At 33.7% G+C, this 25,355-nt stretch overlaps 1 protein-coding gene across 5 annotated transcripts in view; it reads right to left on the reverse strand.

Annotated features, from left to right (window-relative positions):
* The window catches only part of LOC149802610 (rho GTPase-activating protein 44-like), a 128,398-nt gene that overhangs the window by 8,730 nt on the left and 94,313 nt on the right, over positions 1–25,355 (reverse strand). Inside the window, exons 16-18 of one of the 5 annotated variants that reach the window (XM_089951912.1) lie at positions 21,268–21,547; positions 16,452–16,906; positions 13,383–13,405 (exon numbers count right to left, since the gene is read on the reverse strand). In XM_089951912.1, the coding sequence (XP_089808038.1) occupies positions 13,383–13,405; positions 16,452–16,906; positions 21,268–21,547 (758 nt within the window). Of the gene's footprint in view, positions 1–13,382; positions 13,406–13,700; positions 13,768–13,797; positions 16,907–21,267; positions 21,548–25,355 lie in introns of those variants that run through there. The other 4 variants (XM_089951911.1, XM_089951913.1, XM_089951910.1 and 1 more) reach the window with 4 other exon arrangements.

Genomic DNA, 25,355 nt, shown 5'->3' on the forward strand with positions numbered 1-25,355 from the left:
GTTTTTATTGTTGTATCACAGCAACAGTCGGATAGTTTAAGTTCAGCTAACAAAATTAGACTACTGGTCTAACCAGTGGATGCCTAAGTTAGACAAATGTCTCTAGTTTGCTGGAAAAGACGTACAATACAATGTTTCCAGGCAAAATATGCATATTTTCTTATCATAACATAAGTCACTGAACCATTGGGGGAAAAGAATAACAAAAACTAGTCTGGTTAAATTGGCTTCTTTATCACGATTGCTATGAAAAACAAAATTAACGTGACACTTACGTTCCATGGATTTTATGGAAATCAAACTTTACATACACACAGCATGATTATAAGTGTTTTGGAAAAATGCTTCCACTCCTTGTACACTAAATTTAGATGAATATTTACTAAACAAAGCAGCTGCAAGTGTATAAATATACATGTATATAATTATATTAGGTGTTAGTAGATCAATACAAGCAAATTAAATGAGCACTGTGTTCCTGCTACCAAGTAAAGCTTTTTCATATACAGTGCATACAATGTATAAGGCGCACATTTAAAGCAACTGTTCACAATAATATCAAATAAACATGTACCAGCACATGATTTTTAGTCATGATCAATGCACGGCTATAAGCCTACAGCTTTATATGCTGTAGCATTATCAATGAACGGCTATAAGTCTACAGCTTTATATGCTGTAGCATTATCAAAACTGCTGAACATATTTTGTGACCCAAATGCATTACATGTGGCAGTATAAAATAAAATATTCTGGGTGATTTGCAGAACACTCCATAGAATTTGTTTGTTTCTAGGGTCAACACAGAACATCTAAGTGAATATATGTAACATTAATGCATGTAGTTATAAACTATCAGATCAATGACAAAATCTGTCATACTGATATTATTTTTTTTTTTTTTAATTGCAAAACTTTGACTCCAGCTTGCACTACTGTACAAGTTTGCATTATGTAAAACAAATATTTTACAGTTTCAGTTAAGTAACAGAAGGTACAAGTTTCAACCAATTCATATAACTTAAAATTACACTTTAACTATGCAACAGTAGTTAAGACTTTGATAATGTAACCTGATTAAAATCAGGTCTCCAGGTCCTACATAAAGATGACAGACACCAATAGAAATCCATGTTTAGGTGACTTTTGGAATTTCCAGTCCACTTAGTTTTAGTATCCTATCAGATAAAGGATTACAAATTCATCTTAGGTGGAGTTATTGCTAGTAATTATATGTTCCAAATGACGTGTGTTACTTTCAGAAATCTGAAAGTTCTGATTTGACTGGTGAACCACAAGGTAAATAGAACACGACCTCTTGTTGGTGTCCATCAGATCTCCACGTTGGGCTGCAGATATCTGATTTTAATCAGGTTTATAATAATGATACCCTGTAGTGAAAAAGCAAGGGCAAAGATATTTAAGGTACATGGAACATCCGATTTATAAATGTGTGGTCGCTTTTCTGGTTATCTGTGCAACTCCCAATAATGTGTACCTGATTTTGTCATATTTCAACACAATGTGTACCTGGTTTGTCTTGCATCCATTAATTTTGTATGATGTTATGTAGTCATTTTTTTCCCATGTGGCTTGTTATTAACAATGGAAATAATGATACAAGTCTACTAGAAGAAAGAAGAGACTCCCTGGGCAAAAGTTTTAGTAATGTACATGGGCTGATAGTCATGCTGACATTTGTATACTGTCATATTTTGTTTGGCTAAAGAAAGCACATTGTAAAAATTGAAATATACTGTATTTATCTGTGTACACCAAACACACTCAACTGCACACTGCAGAGATATAAACCTGCAAGCACATTATGTGATAGAAGTTCGGAGTCTGTTACTTTGTAGAATGAAGAGTATAAACCATGCTCTGGATCTATGCTTCTTGCAGATGTATATGCATCATAGACAAATACAAAATACAGAATATACTAGTGTACAAGTTAGACAAAATGCAAAACAAAGACCAAAATCTGCCAATGCATAACTGCAAACTAAACACATCCAGAATTGCTGCCAAATTATGCAATGGTAGATCATATTGTATGCACCTGGATTCAACTTATATGCATGCATATATAGTAACCTTGTCAAAGGGTACAACAATTTGGTTTTATAAAGCCACAACACATCTTATTTGTTTCAACTTATATGCATGCATATATAGTAACCTTGTCAAAGGGTACAACAATTTGGTTTTATAAAGCCACAACACATCTTATTTGTTTCAACTTATATGCATGCATATATAGTAACCTTGTCAAAGGGTACAACAATTTGGTTTTATAAAGCCACAACACATCTTATTCTTGCTATGAGTAGAAGGCATTAAATCCAGACACAAAATTCCTGACCTCTACAGAACAGTCCAGCAACTATAATGGTGATTGGATAAAGCAGGGACTATTTGCTCTTTTTTAAAAAATATGCAAAAGAACAAATTTCATCTGTGTAATTAACACTTGTGCAACAAGTGTCAATGTTAAACCTATCTCTTACAATCAAAAGTAATTCAATAACAAGTCATCAACAGATGGAACAGTGTAAATATTTCTGTTATTGGCATTGTGATTGTTAATTCAAATATCTTCTAATTATTAACACCAACATAATGTAAATACTGTAAAAGCTGACAAATTACCCAGCATACAAAATATCTTGATCATACTCATTTCATTAACATAGTTTAAGATTACGACCTTGGCATTTATTCCATTTAAAACATGAGGAACACAAAGTAATGTGATAGAGTTTGTATATCTAGCGCAAGTATTTCGAAGATAAAAACCAATTAAATAAAAGATGCTGATGATAAGTAAATTAAAAGAATGAGTTGCAGCTCTGCAAAACTGGAACTGACCGATATTTTGAGTTATATATATCGACCAGATTACTGATATATACACACACCATGGAATGCTTAAGACATTTAATCTTGTTGATTAAAAGATTTTGTACACTGTATTTGGATCTGGACTCTTTGTGCATAAAATAAATAACAAACATATCATATCAATCCAAAGCAAGTGCCCCATGATATAATAGTATCAGAACCACCACATATTCTATTTGATAGTCGCAACAGTATTTATAATTTTCAGCATTAACATTTCGGAAGATAAAAATTCCATTTCTTACTTCACATGCTGGGGAACACAGTTGATGAGTTTTTGTATTCTTGCTAATTATCTACTTACTCCACTAATCTAATTAAGATACAAGATTTAGCATGCATACTGTTAGGATACATATCTGATAACAGGTCTGGAGATGGTTAAGTTTTCCAACATTTATACATCTTGCACTTTAAAGATGAAATACATGCACTCATATAAATTAAAAAAACTTATGTCTTCCAAATCTTACATGTACTGAATTTGATCAATGTTACAGAAATATTGACTTGCATTTGACATATTTTCCTCCACAAAAGCAACTACAATAAAGGAAAACAATGAGGATAAAATAGGAAAAGATTAAATATATATTAAATTTAGAGTCTATGTAAACTGAGTTCACAGATATGATAATTTTTTAAATAAATATTTAGGCTTTAAATACTGTTCATGCATAGAGGCATGATTTTATAAAAGTTTCCAGTAATTAATATCTTAAACCTACAAAAATATTAATAGGATTAAAGTAAGCCATTTACAGGATAGGAAATTTAAATCTAAACACAACCCTCCCTCACCAGAAGGCTTTTCATTATTTCACCATTACTATTATAAGGTGATTACAGTAATAGATTTCATTTCATTATGTAGTGTTAATATTATATGTGTAATCTACTTCACTATAAGGCAGTTTCACTAAATGGTGGTATACTCGATGGCTCCCATGGACAGCATTATAATGAGGGAGTACTGTATCATATAGTTCACTTTATGGTGGTCTCACTATAAGACAGTATACTCTATAGCCCTCATGGACAGTGTTATAATGAGGGTTTACTGAATCATATAGTTCATTATAAGGTGGTCTCACTATACAACAGTATACTCTATGGATCTCTTAGTGTTATAATAAGGGGGTACTGTAAAGAATTAGGGAATGTGGAATAATAATTAACCCAAGGGCAAGTAGATCATTTAATAGAAGGATATTTATATATTTACATTACCTACATATGCAATATGTACTGAAACAGATGTCACCATAATGACCAATTATAATATATATATATATATATTAGCATCTACTGGCACATGTATCTAAGAAATGGACATATACTAAATAATGGCCAAATCTATATTATTCACATTATATACATGTGCAAGTACATAATTGTGTACGTATTGAACTCTAATAGAAAACATTATAAACTGGTATCAATGTTCACTTTACAGAAAGAATTATGTGTAAATATAAAACTATGCAAAAGAAATCAATACATGGGTGCTAACCATTAAAAGCCTTAAAAAAAACTGGAAATTGAGAGAATCCGTGTCACTGAGACCACCCTCACTTTGACCAATAATCACAAGTGACTTACTTTCAATACACAAAAATGGATAAGAGTAAATACCATACCTATTACTTGGTATATAGCATTAAAGTTATATTTTGATGATACACTAATGCGGTATAACATCTCCACATATCACAATATACATACTACAGTACATGGAAACTACATACAAGCCAAGTCCAACTGCAAACTGCATTTACCCCGATCTGTCACAGCATAATGTGATATCAGATCTATGTGTGCAATTTGTTTTAGGAGTAATCAGTAAAACAAAAAGCAACAGAGACACTGATCTGTGGGCACATTATGCAATGGCAGATCAGGGTCAATGTTGTTTGGACCTGGCTTGTCTACTAGTATAAAGAGTATGAAATTTATTAGAACCCCACCCCCACCCCCAAAAAAACCAAGAAAGTTGTTGGATTTGCAGACTGAGTTAACTAAAAATGTTTGTGATGAAACTAATTAATTTATGTGATTAATACTGACATTAAAATACTGCACTATACATTCATTTTAACAGACTGAAAGCAAGTCTTATCTACTAAAGTTAGATGACAGTTTAATGTTCTGTCCTAAGAGTTACAAATCTTGTTATTTTTATTAATGAAATATCATACTCCTTTGTTTATGTATTGTCATTTTTAATGATGAACTGTCAGACTGTAGTGATTATATACTGTTGTTTTTTACTGACAAAATTTCAAACTCCTGTCATTATATACAGTAAAGACAAAAGTCAATAAGTTGTTTGTAAATAACCCAGCTGTGAATAATAACTCAGATCTACAGTTGTATAATGCAACAAGCAGACCTGCATCTGTGCTATTTGTTCTTCTTACAATACAGAGCATGATCTGTCAGTGTATTATGTGCTGTTTACATTAGGGTGAGAGTCTATGTGGGTAAATCCAGACACAGAAGCATGTTTGTGTATTAATTTGTGGTCCTAGGAACCAAGTTTTCAAGAGTACCATCACTATTATACAGTTGGTACCTTTTAATAAATTCTTTTCTTACTTTCATAAACATTATTCTGAATTCTGATTAGCTGAACAGGTCACATATTCTCTATGAGATAATGGTTTCTTTACTATGATTCAAGGTCTGCAAGAAAGACATTAGGCTTGCAAGGGGATGATATGAAAGTAATAAAACAATTATGGCTTTTGCTTGCATAATACATTGTAAGCTAGGAAATATAGATACTGGCCTGTCTCACACTGTCCAATATTGTATTTCACAGCTTAATAAAACAATGTATTTAACTCAACAAATGCACTTAATTGTAAAGTCTTAAATTAAATGTCACTAATTTTAATTTTAGAGAATTTCTCTGGTTTAATATTATCAGGAAGGTACTAAATGAAGTTTGAAGTATAAATAAAATAAAACCAAAATAGCTATAGAATACAAAAATTAAATTGAATTAGCCATAGTTTACAAAAGTTAAGACTTTATTCATTATATAAAATCTAATATAAATGTAAATGATTGTAATTATTTAAGTAAATCAAAAAGAAAATCACGACAGTCATTAAATAGTTAGAATTTTCTCTATTCCTCTTGATAACTGTCAGTATTAAAAGTTTCATTTGAAATGTATGGGTAGGTAGAAACAGGCCAAAATAAAGGGCACAAGGAAAGATGGCTGGATGAATGAAGATATGTCAAAAATGTTTAATAATTATATTACAAGTGAAGTATATTCAATAAGTTTATGAACAGAAAACTTGCATTTAGTCATCATCTGATGCCACCCTGTCATTACATTCAGCATGACATCAGTGACTTGGTATCAATCATCATGCCACCCTATCCTTACATTCAGCATGACATCACTGACTTGGTATCAACCATTATGCCACCCTGTCATTACATTCAGCATGACATCAGTGACTTGGTATCAACTGTCATGTGACCCTGTCATTACATTCAGCATGACATCAGTGACTTGGTATCAACCGTCATGTAACCCTGTCATTACATTCAGCATGACATCAGTGACTTGGTATCAACCATCATGTGACTCTGTCATTACATTCAGCATGACATCAGGGACTTGGTATCAACCATCATGCCACCCTGTCATTACATTCAGCATGACATCAGGGACTTGGTATCAACCATCATGTGACCCTGTCATTACATTCAGCATGACATCAGGGACTTGGTATCAACCATCATGCCACCCTGTCATTACATTCAGCATGACATCAGGGACTTGGTATCAACCATCATGTGACCCTGTCATTACATTCAGCATGACATCAGGGACTTGGTATCAACCATCATGCCACCCTGTCATTACATTCAGCATGACATCAGGGACTTGGTATCAACCATTATGTGACCCTGTCATTACATTCAGCATGACATCAGGGACTTGGTATCAACCATCATGCCACCCTGTCATTACATTCAGCATGACATCAGTGAATTGGTATCAACCATCATGTGACCCTGTCATTACATTCAGCATGACATCAGTGACTTGGTATCAACTGTCATGTGACCCTGTCATTACATTCAGCATGACATCAGTGACTTGGTATCAACCATCATGTGACCCTGTCATTACATTCAGCATGACATCAGTGACTTGGTATCAACCGTCATGTGACTCTGTCATTACATTCAGCATGACATCAGAGACTTGGTATCAACCATCATGCCACCCTGTCATTACATTCAGCATGACATCAGGGACTTGGTATCAACCATCATGTGACCCTGTCATTACATTCAGCATGACATCAGGGACTTGGTATCAACCATCATGCCACCCTGTCATTACATTCAGCATGACATCAGGGACTTGGTATCAACCATCATGCCACCCTGTTATTACATTCAGCATGACATCAGGGACTTGGTATCAACCATCATGCCACCCTGTCATTACATTCAGCATGACATCAGTGAATTGGTATCAACCATCATGTGACCCTGTCATTACATTCAGCATGACATCAGTGACTTGGTATCAACTGTCATGTGACCCTGTCATTACATTCAGCATGACATCAGTGACTTGGTATCAACCATCATGTGACCCTGTCATTACATTCAGCATGACATCAGTGACTTGGTATCAACCGTCATGTGACTCTGTCATTATATTCAGCATGACATCAGTGACTTGGTATCAACCATCATGTGGGCCACTCCCGTGTTTGCATGAAAAGATGACCTAACATTTCCCCAAAGATGACTTCTAGTGATGTAACCAAATAAGAAGTAATACATTCAAGTGCATTGGAGGTCCATGGTGCATGTGTCATTATACTTTGTGCTGACAGCTAAGAAAATCAGCCTAAAGAAGATGGTGATTGGGGAGTCAAGCTCAAGACAGTAAAGCTATTACATAAGAGGATAAGACATGATTGTTGCGAGCAATCATGTTGGTTTTGAAACCCCTAAAAAATTATACAGTGTTGTCCAACTCATAATGGTTTCTGGCAGCAAAGAGTAGTCTGAATATCATGAAATGCTCAGTAATACAATAGATGGGAGCTGAAAAAAATATTTTAGAGCCATGATATCTGGCATATACCCAAGAATTGAACCCTATCAGTATTTTTTTACAGGGAATTCTGTCACCACCATCCACCCAAGGCCAACATGCACGTAACTAATTTTTCCTTACTCCCATACTTGATCAGTGCCTAGATGAAGATGATGTTATTAGTACTATACTTTATTCTATGATTTAGGTATAATGATGCATCATATAATTTTAGTGATGAAATAAATGATGTAATGTATCTTGTATTTTGAATATAAAATTTTCCTCTACATACAGTTTTCAAATTCATGAGGTAGAGAAAAAGAGAGAGAAAGAGGGACCTTGATATACAATGTAGCAATCCTCACTGCAGAACTCCCATTCTGTTTCATTACATATCTGGCAGACCTACCAACTCAAGTATAAAGTATATCCAAACTAAATTGCAATATTCTAATACTCTTTATAAAAATATGAATATAATTTGATTAAATACAAAACTCTATCCTAATCTTTGCTTTGAGGTACTACACTAGGCAAATGGGTCACAATGCACTCAGATCACTAATGAAGAAGGCAGCTAAAAATGTGGGCTTGCAGAACAATATCACCAATTACACCATTCATATGATCACTGTGACAATTTTATCCAAAGCAAGGAGCCCTTCAACCAAAACTTGGCAGAAAATAGGCCAGAAGAATACATTATCTATCATTACATACAATTTCCAATTAAGCTTCAAGAATCATAAGTCATATTCTTCCATTCTTTTCCATACTTCTATGCAATATGCTCCATCTAACCTGGCTACCACCATGACAGACAACAAATAAACAGGCCATGCCTTATGAGAAGCAACAAACAATCTTTATTTCTACAACTGCACCTTTAATTTCAATTATAATACACACTTCACAGTGTCATCATCAGTAGATTTGTTTTCTGGATTTCAAAATCATGTAATTGTTGTTTCTTTTTACTCAGCCCTTATACCATATATGAACATCTCCAAGGAACCATAGTATAGTAAATTACTGTACTGTAGATCTAAACTAGTTTCATTCATGAAAAATATGAGAATTAAAATTTTTGGGACAAATTTCAAAAGTTTTCTTGCATTTTTATTTTAAGACAAATAAAAATAATAAACAATTTTTTTCTTTCAAAGTATACAAGAAAACAGCTACTGAATGAGTACTGAGAAATGCTGTGACCTTGCTTGCATGTGTTTTCTGTAATAGGATTGGAAAAAGTGGGGACCGTAGGTAGGTCAGACTAGATGTAAAAATTTAATTCACAAAAATATATATATTTTTCAATTGCTATAATGTAATGAGCATAATTGTTTTATTTTGTTACTGTAAATGAGAGCAAGGATATTGTTTTCAAGCTGCTTGAGAGCTGGAACATTTTTAAAAATAAAAATAGAAGATAACCTTCCTCCCCCCCCATAATGATTTCACGCAAACAGTGCAGAGCTAAATCTACCACTTCACAATGTGAAGCCAGCTTGGGGTCTACACTGTTCACATTTCAATATACATTATAAATGGAACATCAGTCTAATCTTTTGAGCTAGTTTTAATTGTATATAAGTGTAAACTTGAGTGATCAGTCATCCGACCTAGGAATAAAATATCAAAATTAGTTCTGGTCATTAGAATAAAGACAAACGGTTCACAATTTTTGTAAAAATGTGATCATGAGGCTGACAACACAGGAAACATCCCATGATTTAAACTGGGTCCATATAAAAATGGAAAGGAAACTAAGTAGCTATGGCAAATAAAAATATGATTTTTTTTACAATTATACTGCTGGGAAGAAATAAATGTTACCTTTTTCAACTTGAAAGGGAGACAAAATTAAAAAAAGTGAATTTTGCAAGTCTGTGGAGATAATCTGCGCAAGCTGTATGAAAAAGAATGTATGCCAGCAACTTTAGTTTCTAAACATTCTGAAAAAGTGGAAAATAAAGCAAGCAAGGAGATTTTAAAACAACTTTACCTGCGAAGATACCAACTTTGCAAAGTCTTAGTCAAGTAAAAATTCCAAAGAATTTTATGTCTCATTTGCTCCACTGAGGCATATTCCAAATACCCAGTGAAGTCACATAAGCATGAAAAAGTATGTCACTGTGACCTCCTTTTGCATATAGCATGCACAGCCCTCCACGATGAGCGTACCCATCAAGATTTATGACTTTACATGCAACAGTACTGAAGAAATAGCTAATATAAAAAGTAAACATTGACACATGTCATATACAAAAACAATTCTGATTGAAAGTAACATCTTTGAATCAAGCATGTTTTGAAGGCAAGATTTAAAAAATTACAACATACTATGATATATTTGTATGTGCATAAAGTGCAGCCTACTGAAAAAAGCAAAGCCTCATCCAATAGTCACAGTAGATAAAGGTTATGCTATTTATTCATCTATGATTTAAAGAAAAGAGCCAGACCATGGCACAGCAAGCAATGGTAGATCTAAATCTATGCTGTAAGCAAAACAATACAGACACTGATCTACTGGCACGTCAAGCAATTATAGATCTGAATTTCTGCTATTCACATTCGGTGCATCTAATCAGCTGAACAAATAATATGGTAGCTGATCTGCTTGCACATTATACATAAAGAAAAGCCCAAATTAACCCCCAGCAAAATGTAAATTTGAAAACAGTGACAATGAACATTCAGATGCCCATGTCAGTATGCCTTTTTCTTAGATCACATCATGACATCACTGGTGATGTCACAAGTTAAAGTTATTTAACCTGTTATATATAGGTTAAGTGTAATACGGGTAAATTTATCTAGGTAACACAGAAGTTATATTATCAGAGATTTCAGTAAATTCTGTCCCGTCTGATCTGCCGTTTTCCAGAAAATAAATATAGCCACTGCATACTGATGAATTATTTATAAACACATTCATTGATAGAGGATATCTACATTTTTGAATAGATATAAGGAAATATTTTACAGTATACTGCAAACATACAAAATATTTCTAATTCATGAATGAAATATTTCCTTTATCTACAAAAGATGTTGATTTCTTTTTATTATTCATTCTTTTTACAGGCAAAAACCTTTGACGTACATGGATTTTTTCCTCTACTCTGTCAGTGTAGTTAATGGCTGCATTACTATATTGATAAACAGAAGTTCTGATATTTTACAATAATTTAGGACAGAGACTTTTTACAAATTTAGATTGTAATATAATGCACAAAATGTGTATTTTCTAAAACTAATGACTATTTTCATACTAAAATGAAGAGATTTTTTATTTTCTGACATATTTCTTGTGTAGATGCAGTGACCATTGCTGGGGCAGGGGTACTGTAGAAACATGACAGAACGGTCCAATAGTCTTCAGAACGTAACATAATTAAACAACAGATTTAAGTGATTGTGAGTGTACTTGTAAGTAATTTTTTTCTAGTTTTGTATATTTCTGCATTCTTTCATAGATTTTTGTTTATTAGCAAGCTGGCAGCCTATTTCAGTAACAGACACTGCACTCAAATTTAAACTGTCACTCAATTTTGGTTTACAATTGACACCAATCAATGTTTGATTTCTCCATTGTTTCAGACATGAGTATGATTGTGATGACAATCAAAATCACTACTAAAACAATTGTATTACTATATGTAAGTTTTGGTGAAAATGTGTTCCATCTGTAGTTTAGTGTAACAGGAATAATGTATGTGTGACATAGAATAATGAAAGGCAATACGTCATATAAATTTTGTCACTGACAATAATGAAAGGCAATATATCATATAAATTTAGTCACTGACAATTTGTATGATTCATGTGGAAAACTAATTTAAAAAACAGATAATACTTGAGGCCTACTTTTTGTTGTTTGGTGTTCATTTTTAGGCATTCCTGATGGCACCTTCTCATTGATTACACAGATTTATACTAGAGGGTCAACTGTGTTGACCCATTTTAAGATCTATTCATTTTGATGGGAGAGGAAGGGTCGGAGAGAAAAGGAAAAGAATTAAAAAATTAAATAAGCCTAATATGGAAATACAGGTTGAATATAACACGAAAGGGCAGATATACTTCCAAAATAGAAAAAGAAAGTAGTTCCAAACATCACAGTGCCACTTTGGTGATAAAAGTGGTATTGCCACTGTGGCAAGGTAACTTTTCTCCCACTGATATATTTCAGCATGTCATTAAGAGATATTATAAGATACTATTTATTTTAAACAATAAGAAGATACTGATTTGTTGCCTGATGCCATGTACTGGTAAAAATGTATAGTTTTCCATTTTGTATTTGTTATGTTTAACTTTCATATTATCTATTCATTGATAAATTTGTCCAGTTTCATATATTTTAAAAATATAATCTCTTACACAAATTTAGTATAGAATCTTGTTGTATATTTTCTGCTTTTCTTATGATTTAACAAAAAATTAATTTCCGATGCATAAAAACACTGCTGTAAATTATTATTCAACTATTCAGATAATTTTTTAATGAAGATCTTGATGGGAAATAACCATAAAAATGATGTTGATACAAATATATGCATTGATGTACATACTCTAATCATGCAGTCAATAAGGTGCAAAAGAAGCGTTAATGCAAAAAGAAGCTGAAAGACAATTCATTTTATGGTTTGATAGTGTACACCAGAAAGTATCCACATGCAAATTATCCAGATTCTTTACTTGTTTACTCGTTTATCCTAATGGATAGTTTCTTGGACTTGAACCTATTTCATTATATCATGATTATTACTCCGAGCAATCAAAGACTAATGTTTTCTGTCAAGTCTAGATGATTTTAACATTTGACTATACTTAAGAAATTATTCCATTGCTTTAAAGATTCTGATTTTGAGAATTTTGTTCTCTCATCCTAAATGAAAATATACAAGACATTCCTAAAAATGGATGCATGAACTGTTTTTGGTATTAGTATGAAATCAATCAAAAGTACTGAATCACCAAACTAATCAATGCCATGTGAGACCAGTATCAAATACATGAATAACTCTAAAACATGACAGTAATGCTGCTAAAATGTGCATTTTTCTGACAAATATAAATTCATAAGCTATAACTTCAACCTGTCTATATTCATCCATTATAAGCACATACAGTGAGTAACATAGTACATTGTACAGACAGTGTGTAACATAGTACATAGTATGGAGAAGTTAACAAAGCATAGTAAGATCATGGATAATAAGAAAAGTTCTGTTAGTGAATCGGTTTAATAAGCCTCTTCACCATGACACCATTTTAATGAGACAGAAATTAAATCTTTAACTCCATATGCTGATGAAAGAAGAATCAAATTGCAAACCATTGTGTATCATTCCATTATCAAAGGTGTTAAAGGTTTTACCTTGCGCAGTCTGGCAAATCTTTCTGTAATGTAACCAGCATTCAGAATTAAAATGTATCAATCTCAGTTCACTGCTAGCAATGTTTCATGATAAAAAATGTTTTTATATAGGTCTGTCAGCCAAGATTACTCAAAAAAATGTATCATACTTATAGCATCATTGTATGTTAGATAATCCCAAAAAGAGAAACACACATTCAAGTGTTTGAATTTCTACCACCTATTGTGTTATCTCCCAAACATCTCAACCAAATGCATGCTTGCCCAATCCAGCCCCATAACAGACAAGGTCTGCTGTTCCATGCAATACTTTATTACCAAGCTTCATTCCAACTGCACATTCATCTCTTGTAAACTGGAAGGAGCTTTTTATCAGCGTATTTTTCTACAATATATGTTAGTAAATTTAATGAAATATACAATGCAAAATATATTCACTATATTTTGTGAGGTACCAATTTTTGTGGATTTTGTGGCTGCTACAAACAATGGATTTAAAAACAGAAGAAACAGTGATTTCCCAAACAACAAATTTAAGTCCTGATTGAAATGCAATTTTTCACAAAACCACAAAATTTGATATCCAGGATAATAAAAAGAGCTGCAGGATACATTTGGCTGAATATGTTGTTAGACAGCCTGTTCATGAATGCAAGTCTAAACTTACAATCTAACAACATTTGAGTATATAAAAAAATGGATGAGAACCATACACTCTGCTATAAAGATCAACAAAAATGTGGCTGAGAGGACGGATGTCTCTTGTCGATAGTCATCCAATTATATATCTAAAATGTTGTTTTTTTTAAATGGAAAAAAGGTCTGACAAAACAATAATTATTCAAAATGCCTCCATTATCCAAACCTTGATTATTGTAACCAAGATTATGTCTCCTCAATGGAGTCTCCACCTTTTGCAGCTGATGCTCTGAAATACTCTCAAGTCTGTCAACAAGTTTGGATAATGGGAGTTCTACTGTAACACTATAGCACACATTTTAAATCAATCACAAAGGACTGAATTTTTTAAAATGGGAATACATTTTTGTGGTTTTATGTACCAAAATAAGGATATCTGGTACTATATAAATTCTTAAAAGGTCTTACTGGTTCCACAGATGAATCATTGTTCATCAGCTCTCTAAATTCATGGTTCTAGCAATGACTAAATCCACAAAATATTGGTACTCAAGAAAAAGAAGTAAATTCACTGCAGTGCACACACTGCTTTCTTGATAAATTGATATGAATCAAGGACTTTATACTGCTTATGCATTTTTGGTTTTTGTATTATGATTAAAAGTTAGAATGAGTACAGCTTGCTATTTATTAGACAGATAAATCTCTCATGATAACAAGAGTTTCATTCTGATGGTTGATAATAACTGTCAACATAAAACTTGTTATCAATACAGATTTATTGGACTAACTTTTTGCATACAGAAACGACTATTTATTGGCAAGTTCTTATCATATGGATGATACTGGGAGATTGTTTTTCAAAAGTTTCCATCTTTAAAGCATATGAAATACATGAAGCACTTGATTCAATATTATATTCATCAAAATATGATGAACAATGAGCAGTAGATACAGCTCTTGCATGAGGATATCATGATATAACTGTCAATTTAGCTCTTGTGTCAGGATATCATGATATAATATTCAATTTAGCTCTTGTGTCAGAATATCATGATACAACTGTCAATTTAGCTCTTGTGTCAGGATATCATAATATATCAGTCAATTTAGCTCTTGTGTCAGGATATCATGATATAATAGTCAATTTAGCTCTTGTGTCAGGATATCATGATATAATAGTCAATTTAGCTCTTGTGTCAGGATATCATGATATAATAGTCAATTTAGCTCTTGTGTCAGAATATCATGATACAACTGTCAATTTAGCTCTTGTGTCAGGATATCATGATATAATAGTCAATTTAGCTCTTGTGTCAGGATATCATGACATATTATACATTATTCATAAGAAAGTTAGTTATAGCACTTATAATTCCAAGAAATATCAGCATTAAAAATCTAAAAGACATGAAGGAAGCAAAATAATTGCACAAAATAAATGTTAAACTATTACTGGAGATATTATAAAACAGACTAAGCATATCATAGGTGTTGAAATAAATGCTGTGTAGTCCACAGAAGAATACTTACAGAGATCACAGGAAAGATTATTAATGGAGATCAGTTACTACACATGATTCTGGTTGATCAAGGTGGCATGCCATATATACCTGCTAATAAGTCCAATTTAAACAAACAAAGACCTTGATCTGCTGGTGCATTATGCAACAGCAGATCAGTTTATATTGTTTTGTTGTATTAATTATTACTAACTGCATAGACCCAATCTGACTAGATTTTTAAGTGAGTACATACAGTACATTTAGTTATTTTACTGCTATACTAGTTTGAAAGTATGATTCTTACAATAATTTAAAAAATTAATTCCCTGCTAGGAACAACAGAATTAAAACATAGAAATCTTGTGATTGCAAGAAGAGACACAAAGTTAATCAAAAATGTAGGTTTTTAGCCACAGGTTGTCTTCACTTTTGGCTATTCTTTATGCATATGTTCAAAGAAAACAAACTTCTACCCAATTCAAAATGCACTGCCCAAGCAGGAAAGAAAAACATATGTGTGATAAAAATGGAAATTAGAAAGCTTCTTAGGAATATCAAGGGTTAAGCTTTTAATCAAAGAGATACAGTAAGTTTACAGGAATATGCTTTGGGTGGAGTAGCATGGTAGCATTAGAGAGAGCTATGGCTACAAGAGAGCAAATTTATAATAAAATATGTAAATCACAGACTAAATTCAAGATAAATGTACTCCTAAGATTAATCACTGAGGATGTTTACAAATGTGTCTCCTCAACTATAGCATTTTCATGAGGAGGGGGTGGTGGTGGTGGCATTGGCCGAGGGGGTCGGGCGATACTTTGACGATTAATGTTTGGTGAAGCAAGCTTATCTTGTGATAAGAGTTGATCAACTATTTGTGACCCAGGGGAACTATCTTGTTCACCCTCAGAAGTTCGTTGGCTACCTTGGTTTTCGTTGCCTGGTTGGCCCAGAAATAGACTGCCTGAAACTGCAACTGGTGCTCCAGTTGATGCAGACCGGTGATGACCTGGGACTATAGGAGGTGGAACCTTTGGCCTCTCTGGGTGACCATGGTGTTGACGATCTAAGGTGCCTGCTGAATATGACTGTGTTCCTTGAAGGTTGCTGTCTTTCGGAAGTGTGGGATACAACTTTTCAGGAGGAACTGATCGTTTATCAGGGGGCATAGTTTTAATTTTCTCTGGTTGTGCTGCAGTATTTGCTGCTCCTTGGCTCTCTGTCACTGGCACACCAACAACCTGCCGAGGCCAGGTTTGAAACTGCTGTGAGTTTGGTTTTACAGAAGCTGTTACAGCCACAGAAAATGGTCGATCAGGGGGCGGTGGTGGGGCTGGTTTCCGTATTTGGCGTCTCATAGTTGGCAACAAATCAGGCTCACTGTGAAACAAGAAATTGATAAACTGCATGTAAAGATGCTAGTATGTAGGATTTCAAGATTTTTCTATGAGCTTTAATCTACATATTAAAAAAGAATCATTACATACCATACAGAAGTCTCATCTGGATGATTAGCCCCACTATTAAGACAGATGGGTTTCTGTTTTCATTACTATTTGTGTGTGTGTGTGTGTGTGTGTGTGTGTGTGTGATCAAAAAGAACTATTTTACAGAATTTAATGCATGCTTGTATATCAGGAAGAAATGATTAGATTCTGGTGCTTATTCACCAACAAATTCTTGAGTATTACTGTATTAATTATCACTAAATAACCTGAATTCAATATTTTTGTGGGGTACTAATTTTGGTGGATTTATTGTTAGCTACGAACCACAAATTCAGTACGACCCCTTATCCCAATCAAGGAAATTAAATACCACTGAAAATGCTATTTTCACACCTAAAAATGTATACTCTTTAAAGTAAATGAACTGACTGACAGTGTCATGTGTTAAGAAAATATATAGTTTTAGTTACTCTGCCTACTTTGGCTACCTCTAGAAGAGCTGGACTAGATTAAGGATGAAGTAGATTCTGCCCATAAAAAATGAACAAAGAAGCCCACATCAAAGGAAGCCACCACCCCCACCCAATAAATTCTGTTTGAGCTGCAGTATGAAACATTTCTACTGAGTTTACCAAAATTAGATCAACCATTCCAGAGAAGAAGTCTATAGGTTTCCTACCAATTTGCAAATTCTAAAAGTGTATGACCTAAGAAACATTTGTAACATATTTCATAAAAATTGGCTTAACCATTCTGGAAAAGATTTTGCTATGGAAGATGCTGTTGCAGGGGGGATTACCCCAGATAAACATTTGATAGAGCAAACCCTAAGAAACATTCCTATTAAATTGTATAAACACTGACTTAGCCATTCCAGAGAAGTCAAAAACAGAAGTTTTGGTAATGGTAACGGTGAAACTAATCTCAATTAAATAATTAATATTTATTATTATTACAATTCTTTCATTTAACTGGGCACTACTCCTCTGTCCATGGTGAATTCTCTCCTCGAATTAGTGTGTGTGTGTGTGTGATTTGCATTGCTAACATAGCTTTAACAATGTCTGCGGTGAGGCAGTTTATATGATGTCTATCACTGAGGCATCATGTCAGAGACATGTAGCATATTTTACCCAGTAATATTATACTGACACAGGCTAACCTCTTAATGCTTAGCACTTAGCAAGGCAGCTGTGAAGACCATTTTTCATAAGTCTTTGTTATGACTTGGCCAGGGTTTGCACATGTGATCTCCTGCACCCGAGGTGGATGGTCTAACCACTAGGCCACTGGAGCGGTCCAGAACCAGAGGATAGACCATGGGCAGTAAGAACAAACCTAAGAAACAATACTGACAGCAGAGGTTAATTTTCCTTGTCATGCCAAGCAAGTCTCAAGAAAGAAACAAGAAACATGGAGGAATTTGCTGATTTTATAAGTGACTTTATCTTTCCATGCCAGAAATTGTATACATGGTTAAATGGTGGGGAACTAATTGGTTTCCAAGTCATGACCCATGGGCTGTGTCCCTGTGGTTGTGTAGAGATGCAGGGGTATAAAAAGATTCAGCGGTAATGTTGGTTTAGAAAGAAACCTAACTGTCTGTTTATACATTATTCAAAAGATAAAAGCACATGTCATGACAAATGAGCATTTATTTATATCAAAATAGGAAATAATTAGTCGGTGATATCTGACCTCTCATGATAATACAATGTTTCCCACTTCACTTGTAAAATATTTCTACTAAAAAACATTGATATTCTCCATAAATTAAGAATAATGCAACAGTATCTAATTCTGTAACTTAAACTCTTAAACTGACTTTTGGCAGTTTGAGCCCTGCTTGCAGTTTTCACTATGACAAAAGCATTATTCAAGTTGCTGAAATCAACATTCAGACCCCTCCATTATAAAAATGTTAATTTTGAGAGACAAAGTGTTACTCTAGATATGGAACTATTACTTGAAACTGACAAATGTAACCTCTCGATTTGTCGGAATAGTTTAGAATAATATCTAGAGTCGAGTAAAGTTGCGTGATGGAGGTACCAGATACATGATGAAAAGCAGCCAACTAAATGACAAACTCAGCGACAGAAAATTCTACTGATAAAAACTTTCTGATGTTACACTTGGCTGAACAACAAATATGCCAAACTAAATGAAGACAGCAAAATGTCTGCTTGCCACACCTATTTTCTTAATGTGAATAAGACTCATATTTGCCCGAGTTCATTTGTATTTGAGTTAAGGTAACTGTTGGGTTTGTTGGCTACTGATTGATCAATTTAAGATAAGAGCTTCATAACTACAGGTAGCAATGTATGATAAGATGCTTTTAACAAATTCTGAACAAAACTTGATGATTTTTGCATCAGTTTACATCAAAGATTTCTCATCTGGCAAAGTGTTGCATTTTAGGAAATTGTAGGATCTGTAAGTTTGTCATTCACTTACTTATAGCATCAGACAGTTCTTAACAAGTCAAATAAATGGACAAGTACAGTGGTCCCTCCTTATACTGGGGTAGGTTCAATATCAAAACTACCAAAGACTGAGCCCAAATATGGCAACCATGACCAGACCCATGTCATGCATCACCACAGAGTGATCCCAAATATAACACCCATAACCAGACCAATGCCACATGTTACATATATTTGATTAATTTATATTTGATTTAATTTATTTGTTTGTAAGTTTTAAAATCTTTTATTTTTAATTTCATTATATATCAAAATAATGTAGTTTTGTTTACTAGGAACTCAATACTTTTCCAGAAAATAATTTGACCTTGACTGGTTATTTGTAAACACCTAAAGCTGACCTAGTTCCCGACCTTAATTCAGAAATCAGTGAGAGAAGTAAACAACTTTTTATTTTTATTTTATACTTAGAGTATAATGATTGGTTCTTGTCCAGGTCATACTGGGACTACATGCTTTTATACGTAAATACTTCTCGAAGATTCTGGAAAGTTGACCCTCATCTGGGAATTTGTTTTGCGTTTCGAGTTACTGTATAATCACTGTTTATAGAGATTTTTGTCACCTGGGATTTTAAACACTGGGATGTAAAGGTATTTCTTTTGTTGTGTCATTTTGGGAATTACATTTTATTTTTCATTCAGATTATTTCGATTCTAAAGGATAATTCTTTTTCCTGGAGAATTTGAGTGCTCATACAGAAGTCTTGGACAAAGACATTTCATTCAATTTTATTGGGAAATTCAAAACCAGATTATTGTTTGTGAAAAACAAAGAAATGTAGACATTCCAACACCAAAAAAGGATACAGTATAGATCAATGCCTTCCATTTTGGATTTTTCATCGGTACTTGAATTCATTAAAACATTTCATTACTAGGACTTCTAAAATTTAATTTGTGGATTATTCTTGGATTATTTTTGGATTTGAATCTTAAAACAGTATGTTCTTATTTTTTTCATTTTTAAAGTATTTTTCCAGGGAAATTATTTGTTAAATTTTTCAAAGCTTGTTGTTTTCACCCTTTCTTGTGTTACTGTTTATTCGAGCCTAAACAAATAACATAAGACATATTTCAGTCCATAGAGTGATCCAAAATATGGCACCAATAACCAGACCCATGGCATGTATCAGACCAGAGTAATCCCAAATATGGCACCAATAACCAGACCCATGCCATGTATCAGACCATAGAGTAATCCAAAATATGGCAGCAATCACCAGACCCATGCCATATATCAGACCATAGAGTAATCCCAAATATGGCACCAATAACCAGACCCATGCCATGTATCAGACCATAGAGTAATCCCAAATATGGCACCAATAACCAGACCCATGCCATGTATCAGACAAATAGAGTAATCCCAAATATGGCACAAATTACCAGACCCATGCCATGTATCAGACCAGACTGATCCCAAATATGGCACCAATAACCAGACCCATGTCATGTATCAGACCATAGAGTAATCCCAAATATGGCACAAATCACTAGACCCATGCCATGTATCAGACCATAGAGTAATTCCAAATATGGCACCAATCACCAGACCTATGCCATGTATCAGACCATAGAGTAATTCCAAATATGGCACCAATCACTAAAGACTACAGATTGATCCCAAACATGCCACAAATCACCAGACCCTTGCCATGTACCAGACCACAGACTGATCACAAATATGGCACCAATAACCAGACCCATGCCATGTACTAGACCATACTTTTACTTAGGTACTTGTAATGAGGGACTACTATGCTGTATTAATGCACTTCGAGACAGCTGTTTTGAGAGGTTACCTATCAGCCAGTGGAGCCTGGTTGAGATTATTACTGCTACCGGACAGTGATCCTGGCGGTGAGGGTGTTGTAATGACTGGAACTGTTTGCCCTGGACTGGTTGCCTCATGATCAGCATAAGATGGGGTCCCCTGTGATGATGAACTCGTTCTATCTGACACTGACTGGTTCGAGGCAGTTCTTTCCAGTTTTGAATGGTCATAAGACTGGTCATTCTGAGAATCTTTCTTTGTTACAGGGCTAGTGACTTCTGAATACATTGTGCAAGAAAACTCAACTTCTGAAAGAAGAAAAAAAAAAATTCTTTCAGAAAAGAGAGGGAATACTCCTTTATAAACAACCATCAAAAAAGAAGTTATCAAATGCTTGTTTCCAAACAATCATAAAAAAGAAGTATATCTTTGATACTGAAGAAGTTATAGATTGTTGGAATAAAAACTATCTCAGCTTTTTGGGTACTGCAACCAAAATATTTTGGCATGATTCATTTTTTAAGGTTGTTTTTTAAAGCCTTGAAATGCAGACATTTTCATGGAAACATATTCTTGATTCTGGCCATTGTCAATTAATAAGAAAATTTTGATAAAGTTTGTCTGAATTCGTTTTTAAAATGGTCCTATATGAACAAATCAAATGTGACATTCACTGCACCTCCAGGACAAGTGTTAGTTGTCTTTGAAATTGTCTAGAGCACCAAAAACCTGTTTGAATATTTCAAGTTCTCTCTGTATTGCAAGGCTTCATATGGGTATGTGGGACAATGGCCCATTAAGAGTGCTCATTTGTTTTGTTTTTTATCTAAGGAAATACTACCAAATCAATGGCAAATTTCAGCTATGGTTATTTCAATAGTTTTATTTCTTTTATGTGAATACTACCATCCATGTAATTGATTCAGAAGTACTTTTTGGCTGAATACACTGTTAGGTCACCTTAGGTAACATATATTCAACAGTAATCCATCATACAGGATTAATTGCATGGACCCTAAGCTACTGAAGAATATACATTGTCAAGAAGTTGTGTTCTGTATTCCAACATTCCACAAGCAATCATCATTAAATAAAACAATAAGACACAAGAGTGCCTATAATTTTGTCATACACTGCCTCATTAATAAAACAATAAGACACAACATGAATGCCTATTACTTGTTATACACTGCCTCATTAATAAAACAATAAGACACAACAAGAATGTCTATTACCTGTCATACACTGTCTCATTAATAAAATAATAAGACACAACAAGAATTTCTATTATTATATGCTCATTTTTTTCTCCATTAACTTTACATTATCAGAATCATTAAATATTTTACAATATTGAACTCACGCATACTTCATATTGCACTCATAAAGGAACTACTTTCTATTGTAATAAACAATGGATGCAGATGCCAGAACTTTTGATTTGTAAACAAACCATGTACACTCACATAGTAGGCGCTTTATGTTTTGGTTGATTAAATTTCTTTTTTAATGAGCTAAAGCAGACGTTTCACGGACTGCATCATACCAGCTGCTTTGCTACACTGTGTGTGTGTGATTTGGATTTTTAACAAGGTTTAGCAATTTTTCAGTCATATTGCTATGATGTCTGCAGTGTGGCAGTTTATAGTGATGTCTTGCACTGGGGCATCATGCCACAGACATGTAGCATGATGTCCCACCCAGTCACATTATCCTGACACCAGGCTGACCAGTCCTAACACTAACCTCTTAATGCTGAGTGCCAAGCAAGGCAGCTGTTAGTACCATTTTTATAAGCCTATGGTATGACTTGGCCGGGGATCAAACCCACCTCCTACTGTCTTTGCTACATTCTGCATTAACTTTTTTGATACAATGTTTTGGATTTAGGCAGGCAATAGACACTAGATTTCATAAAATTGCTGGGTTCCTACAAATAACATGCAAGTGACAAGGCATAATCTGTCTTCTTTAGCTGGTAATAAGAATGGCAAAACATATACTTACAGTTTTACATCCTGAATTTCCTCAAAATGAACTTTCTTAGTTCTGCAAATTCAAATTACATGTGCCATGTCATGGGTTCTCAAGCTCGATTACACATTTCAAAACTGTACTGTTATTTTGACTATATTCCAAGTGTAATTTCATCCTCCTTACTGCACTCAAAATGAAATAAACATTAAATTCTATAGTGTCTTTTTGATAATTGCAACTGAAAAATTTCATATTTTTCCCACATTATGATTTCAAACATTCAAAGACAGAACAGAAACACTTACAGATGTCTACATGCTTCTCCCTTGCTGCTCCAATCCAATTTATTTTATGTAGAATTGGCACAGATGAATTCAGTCCATAATCACGAAATTTTGTAGAATCAACAAAAATATCAAAATCTATTCATTCCAGATCAAATGGAAAAGTCATTGCAATGTGCATTCATTTAAAATATGACTCCAAATTTCAACTTTAAGTAGAATAAAAAACCATTTTCCTACAAAAGTTTTGTCTAGCATGTGACTAAGTTGAAATTTATCTGGGCAGAGTTACGTGCACATTTATTATGTTGTTGTGTAATGATGAATCTGTGCCTGTGTATTTAGTTTGGAATACGGCAAACATTCAGTTACTTTGTTTTGTGTAGTCTATTTTTATTACATAATTAAGCCTTAGGTAGAATAAGAAAATGAGCATATAATAAAAAGGTTACTGCATCTGTACAGGAAAATATGAACTTTTTTTTGTCGTACAGTGTCACTGCACTTGCAAGGTCATGCAGTATTTCCATCCGAAAAACTTGTTCATATTTTGCCATACAAATACAGTAACCTATAATTACTGGCCATACACTGCCTCATTAATAAAACAATAAGACACAACAAGAGTGCCTAGTACTTATCATACATACACTGCCTCACCAATAAAACAGTAAGACACAACAAGAGTGTCTATAATTTGTATACACTGATCATATACTCCTGATAAATGCTATGTGCTCTCGTTTTAATCCATAACTTTACAGATGTTAAATCCCCGTTTCTGGAAGTATCAGTAGATATACCAATCAAATCACAGTAACTGCATATATTTTGGCCAGTGGTTATTTACATCAGAACATATTATAGCCTATCCACTGATGATCAGAAAAACACCTAGGAATACTAATACCACTGTCCATACATGTGCCTTTTTACCAAATGATGTCATGTACACATTGCAAACCATCATAGTTTTCAGTACAGGTAAATCTAATCTTTATTTTTTACCTAAACATTCTACATTTTCTTTTTTCAAGCATGAACTCAATATTACTGATTTTCTGCAAATAAATCAATAATGGTATCATAATAATTTGGTTCTATGTTGCCAAGCTTGCTTTAGCAACTGAGAAAGTTTTCCACCATTTTCTGGCAATATCCCCTCTTGAATGCTATATCACTCAACCATTTTGCAGAAAAGCCATAAGATGTTCCAAATGTGGTTCCCTATTGACAATGGTGACCTTTTTCTTTAAATGTGTCCTTTTGTTTCCTCCACTTACGAGAATACTCCACGCTTGAACATGAGCAATCAAGAGAAATTAATATAATTTCATAAGAACTTGTAAATCAATATCAGGTAAATAAAGTTTAATTAATTTTAACATGTTAAAATAATGTCTACTAATCTTTCAGAAAATATACATAAGTTATCTGAACAAACAGATTATAATCAGTTATTCCATACCTCATCTCTTTGAAGCTTCTCACAATTTCTAGCAGTCAAAGTAAATGTTAATTATAATTTGGAAAATAAATTCAAACTAAAACGATCTAGAATTACAAAATGACAGCAACTGTGACAGGCTCAATAAGCACCAAACAGAAAAAATAAGATTCTTTCCTATTACAGCAAAGCAGTGGTACTATATGGAGTAAAAAAAAAAAGACTTTATTTTTAAATCACTATTCATGAAATATGCTGAAGCTATTATCATTGTGTACCTCAAGCCCAAATTTACTGAGTGGAAGTCAAACGTTTTGAGTAACTTAGTGGTAACAGCAAGAATGAACACTATTAAAAACATAGTTCATACACTTCAGTAATTACCTTAACTGCTACAGCTGAGGTCTT

Source organism: Sinohyriopsis cumingii, chromosome 3 (assembly GCF_028554795.1).
Source record: "Sinohyriopsis cumingii isolate HCF-2022 chromosome 3, ASM2855479v2, whole genome shotgun sequence".
Taxonomy (NCBI): Eukaryota; Metazoa; Mollusca; class Bivalvia; order Unionida; family Unionidae; genus Sinohyriopsis; species Sinohyriopsis cumingii.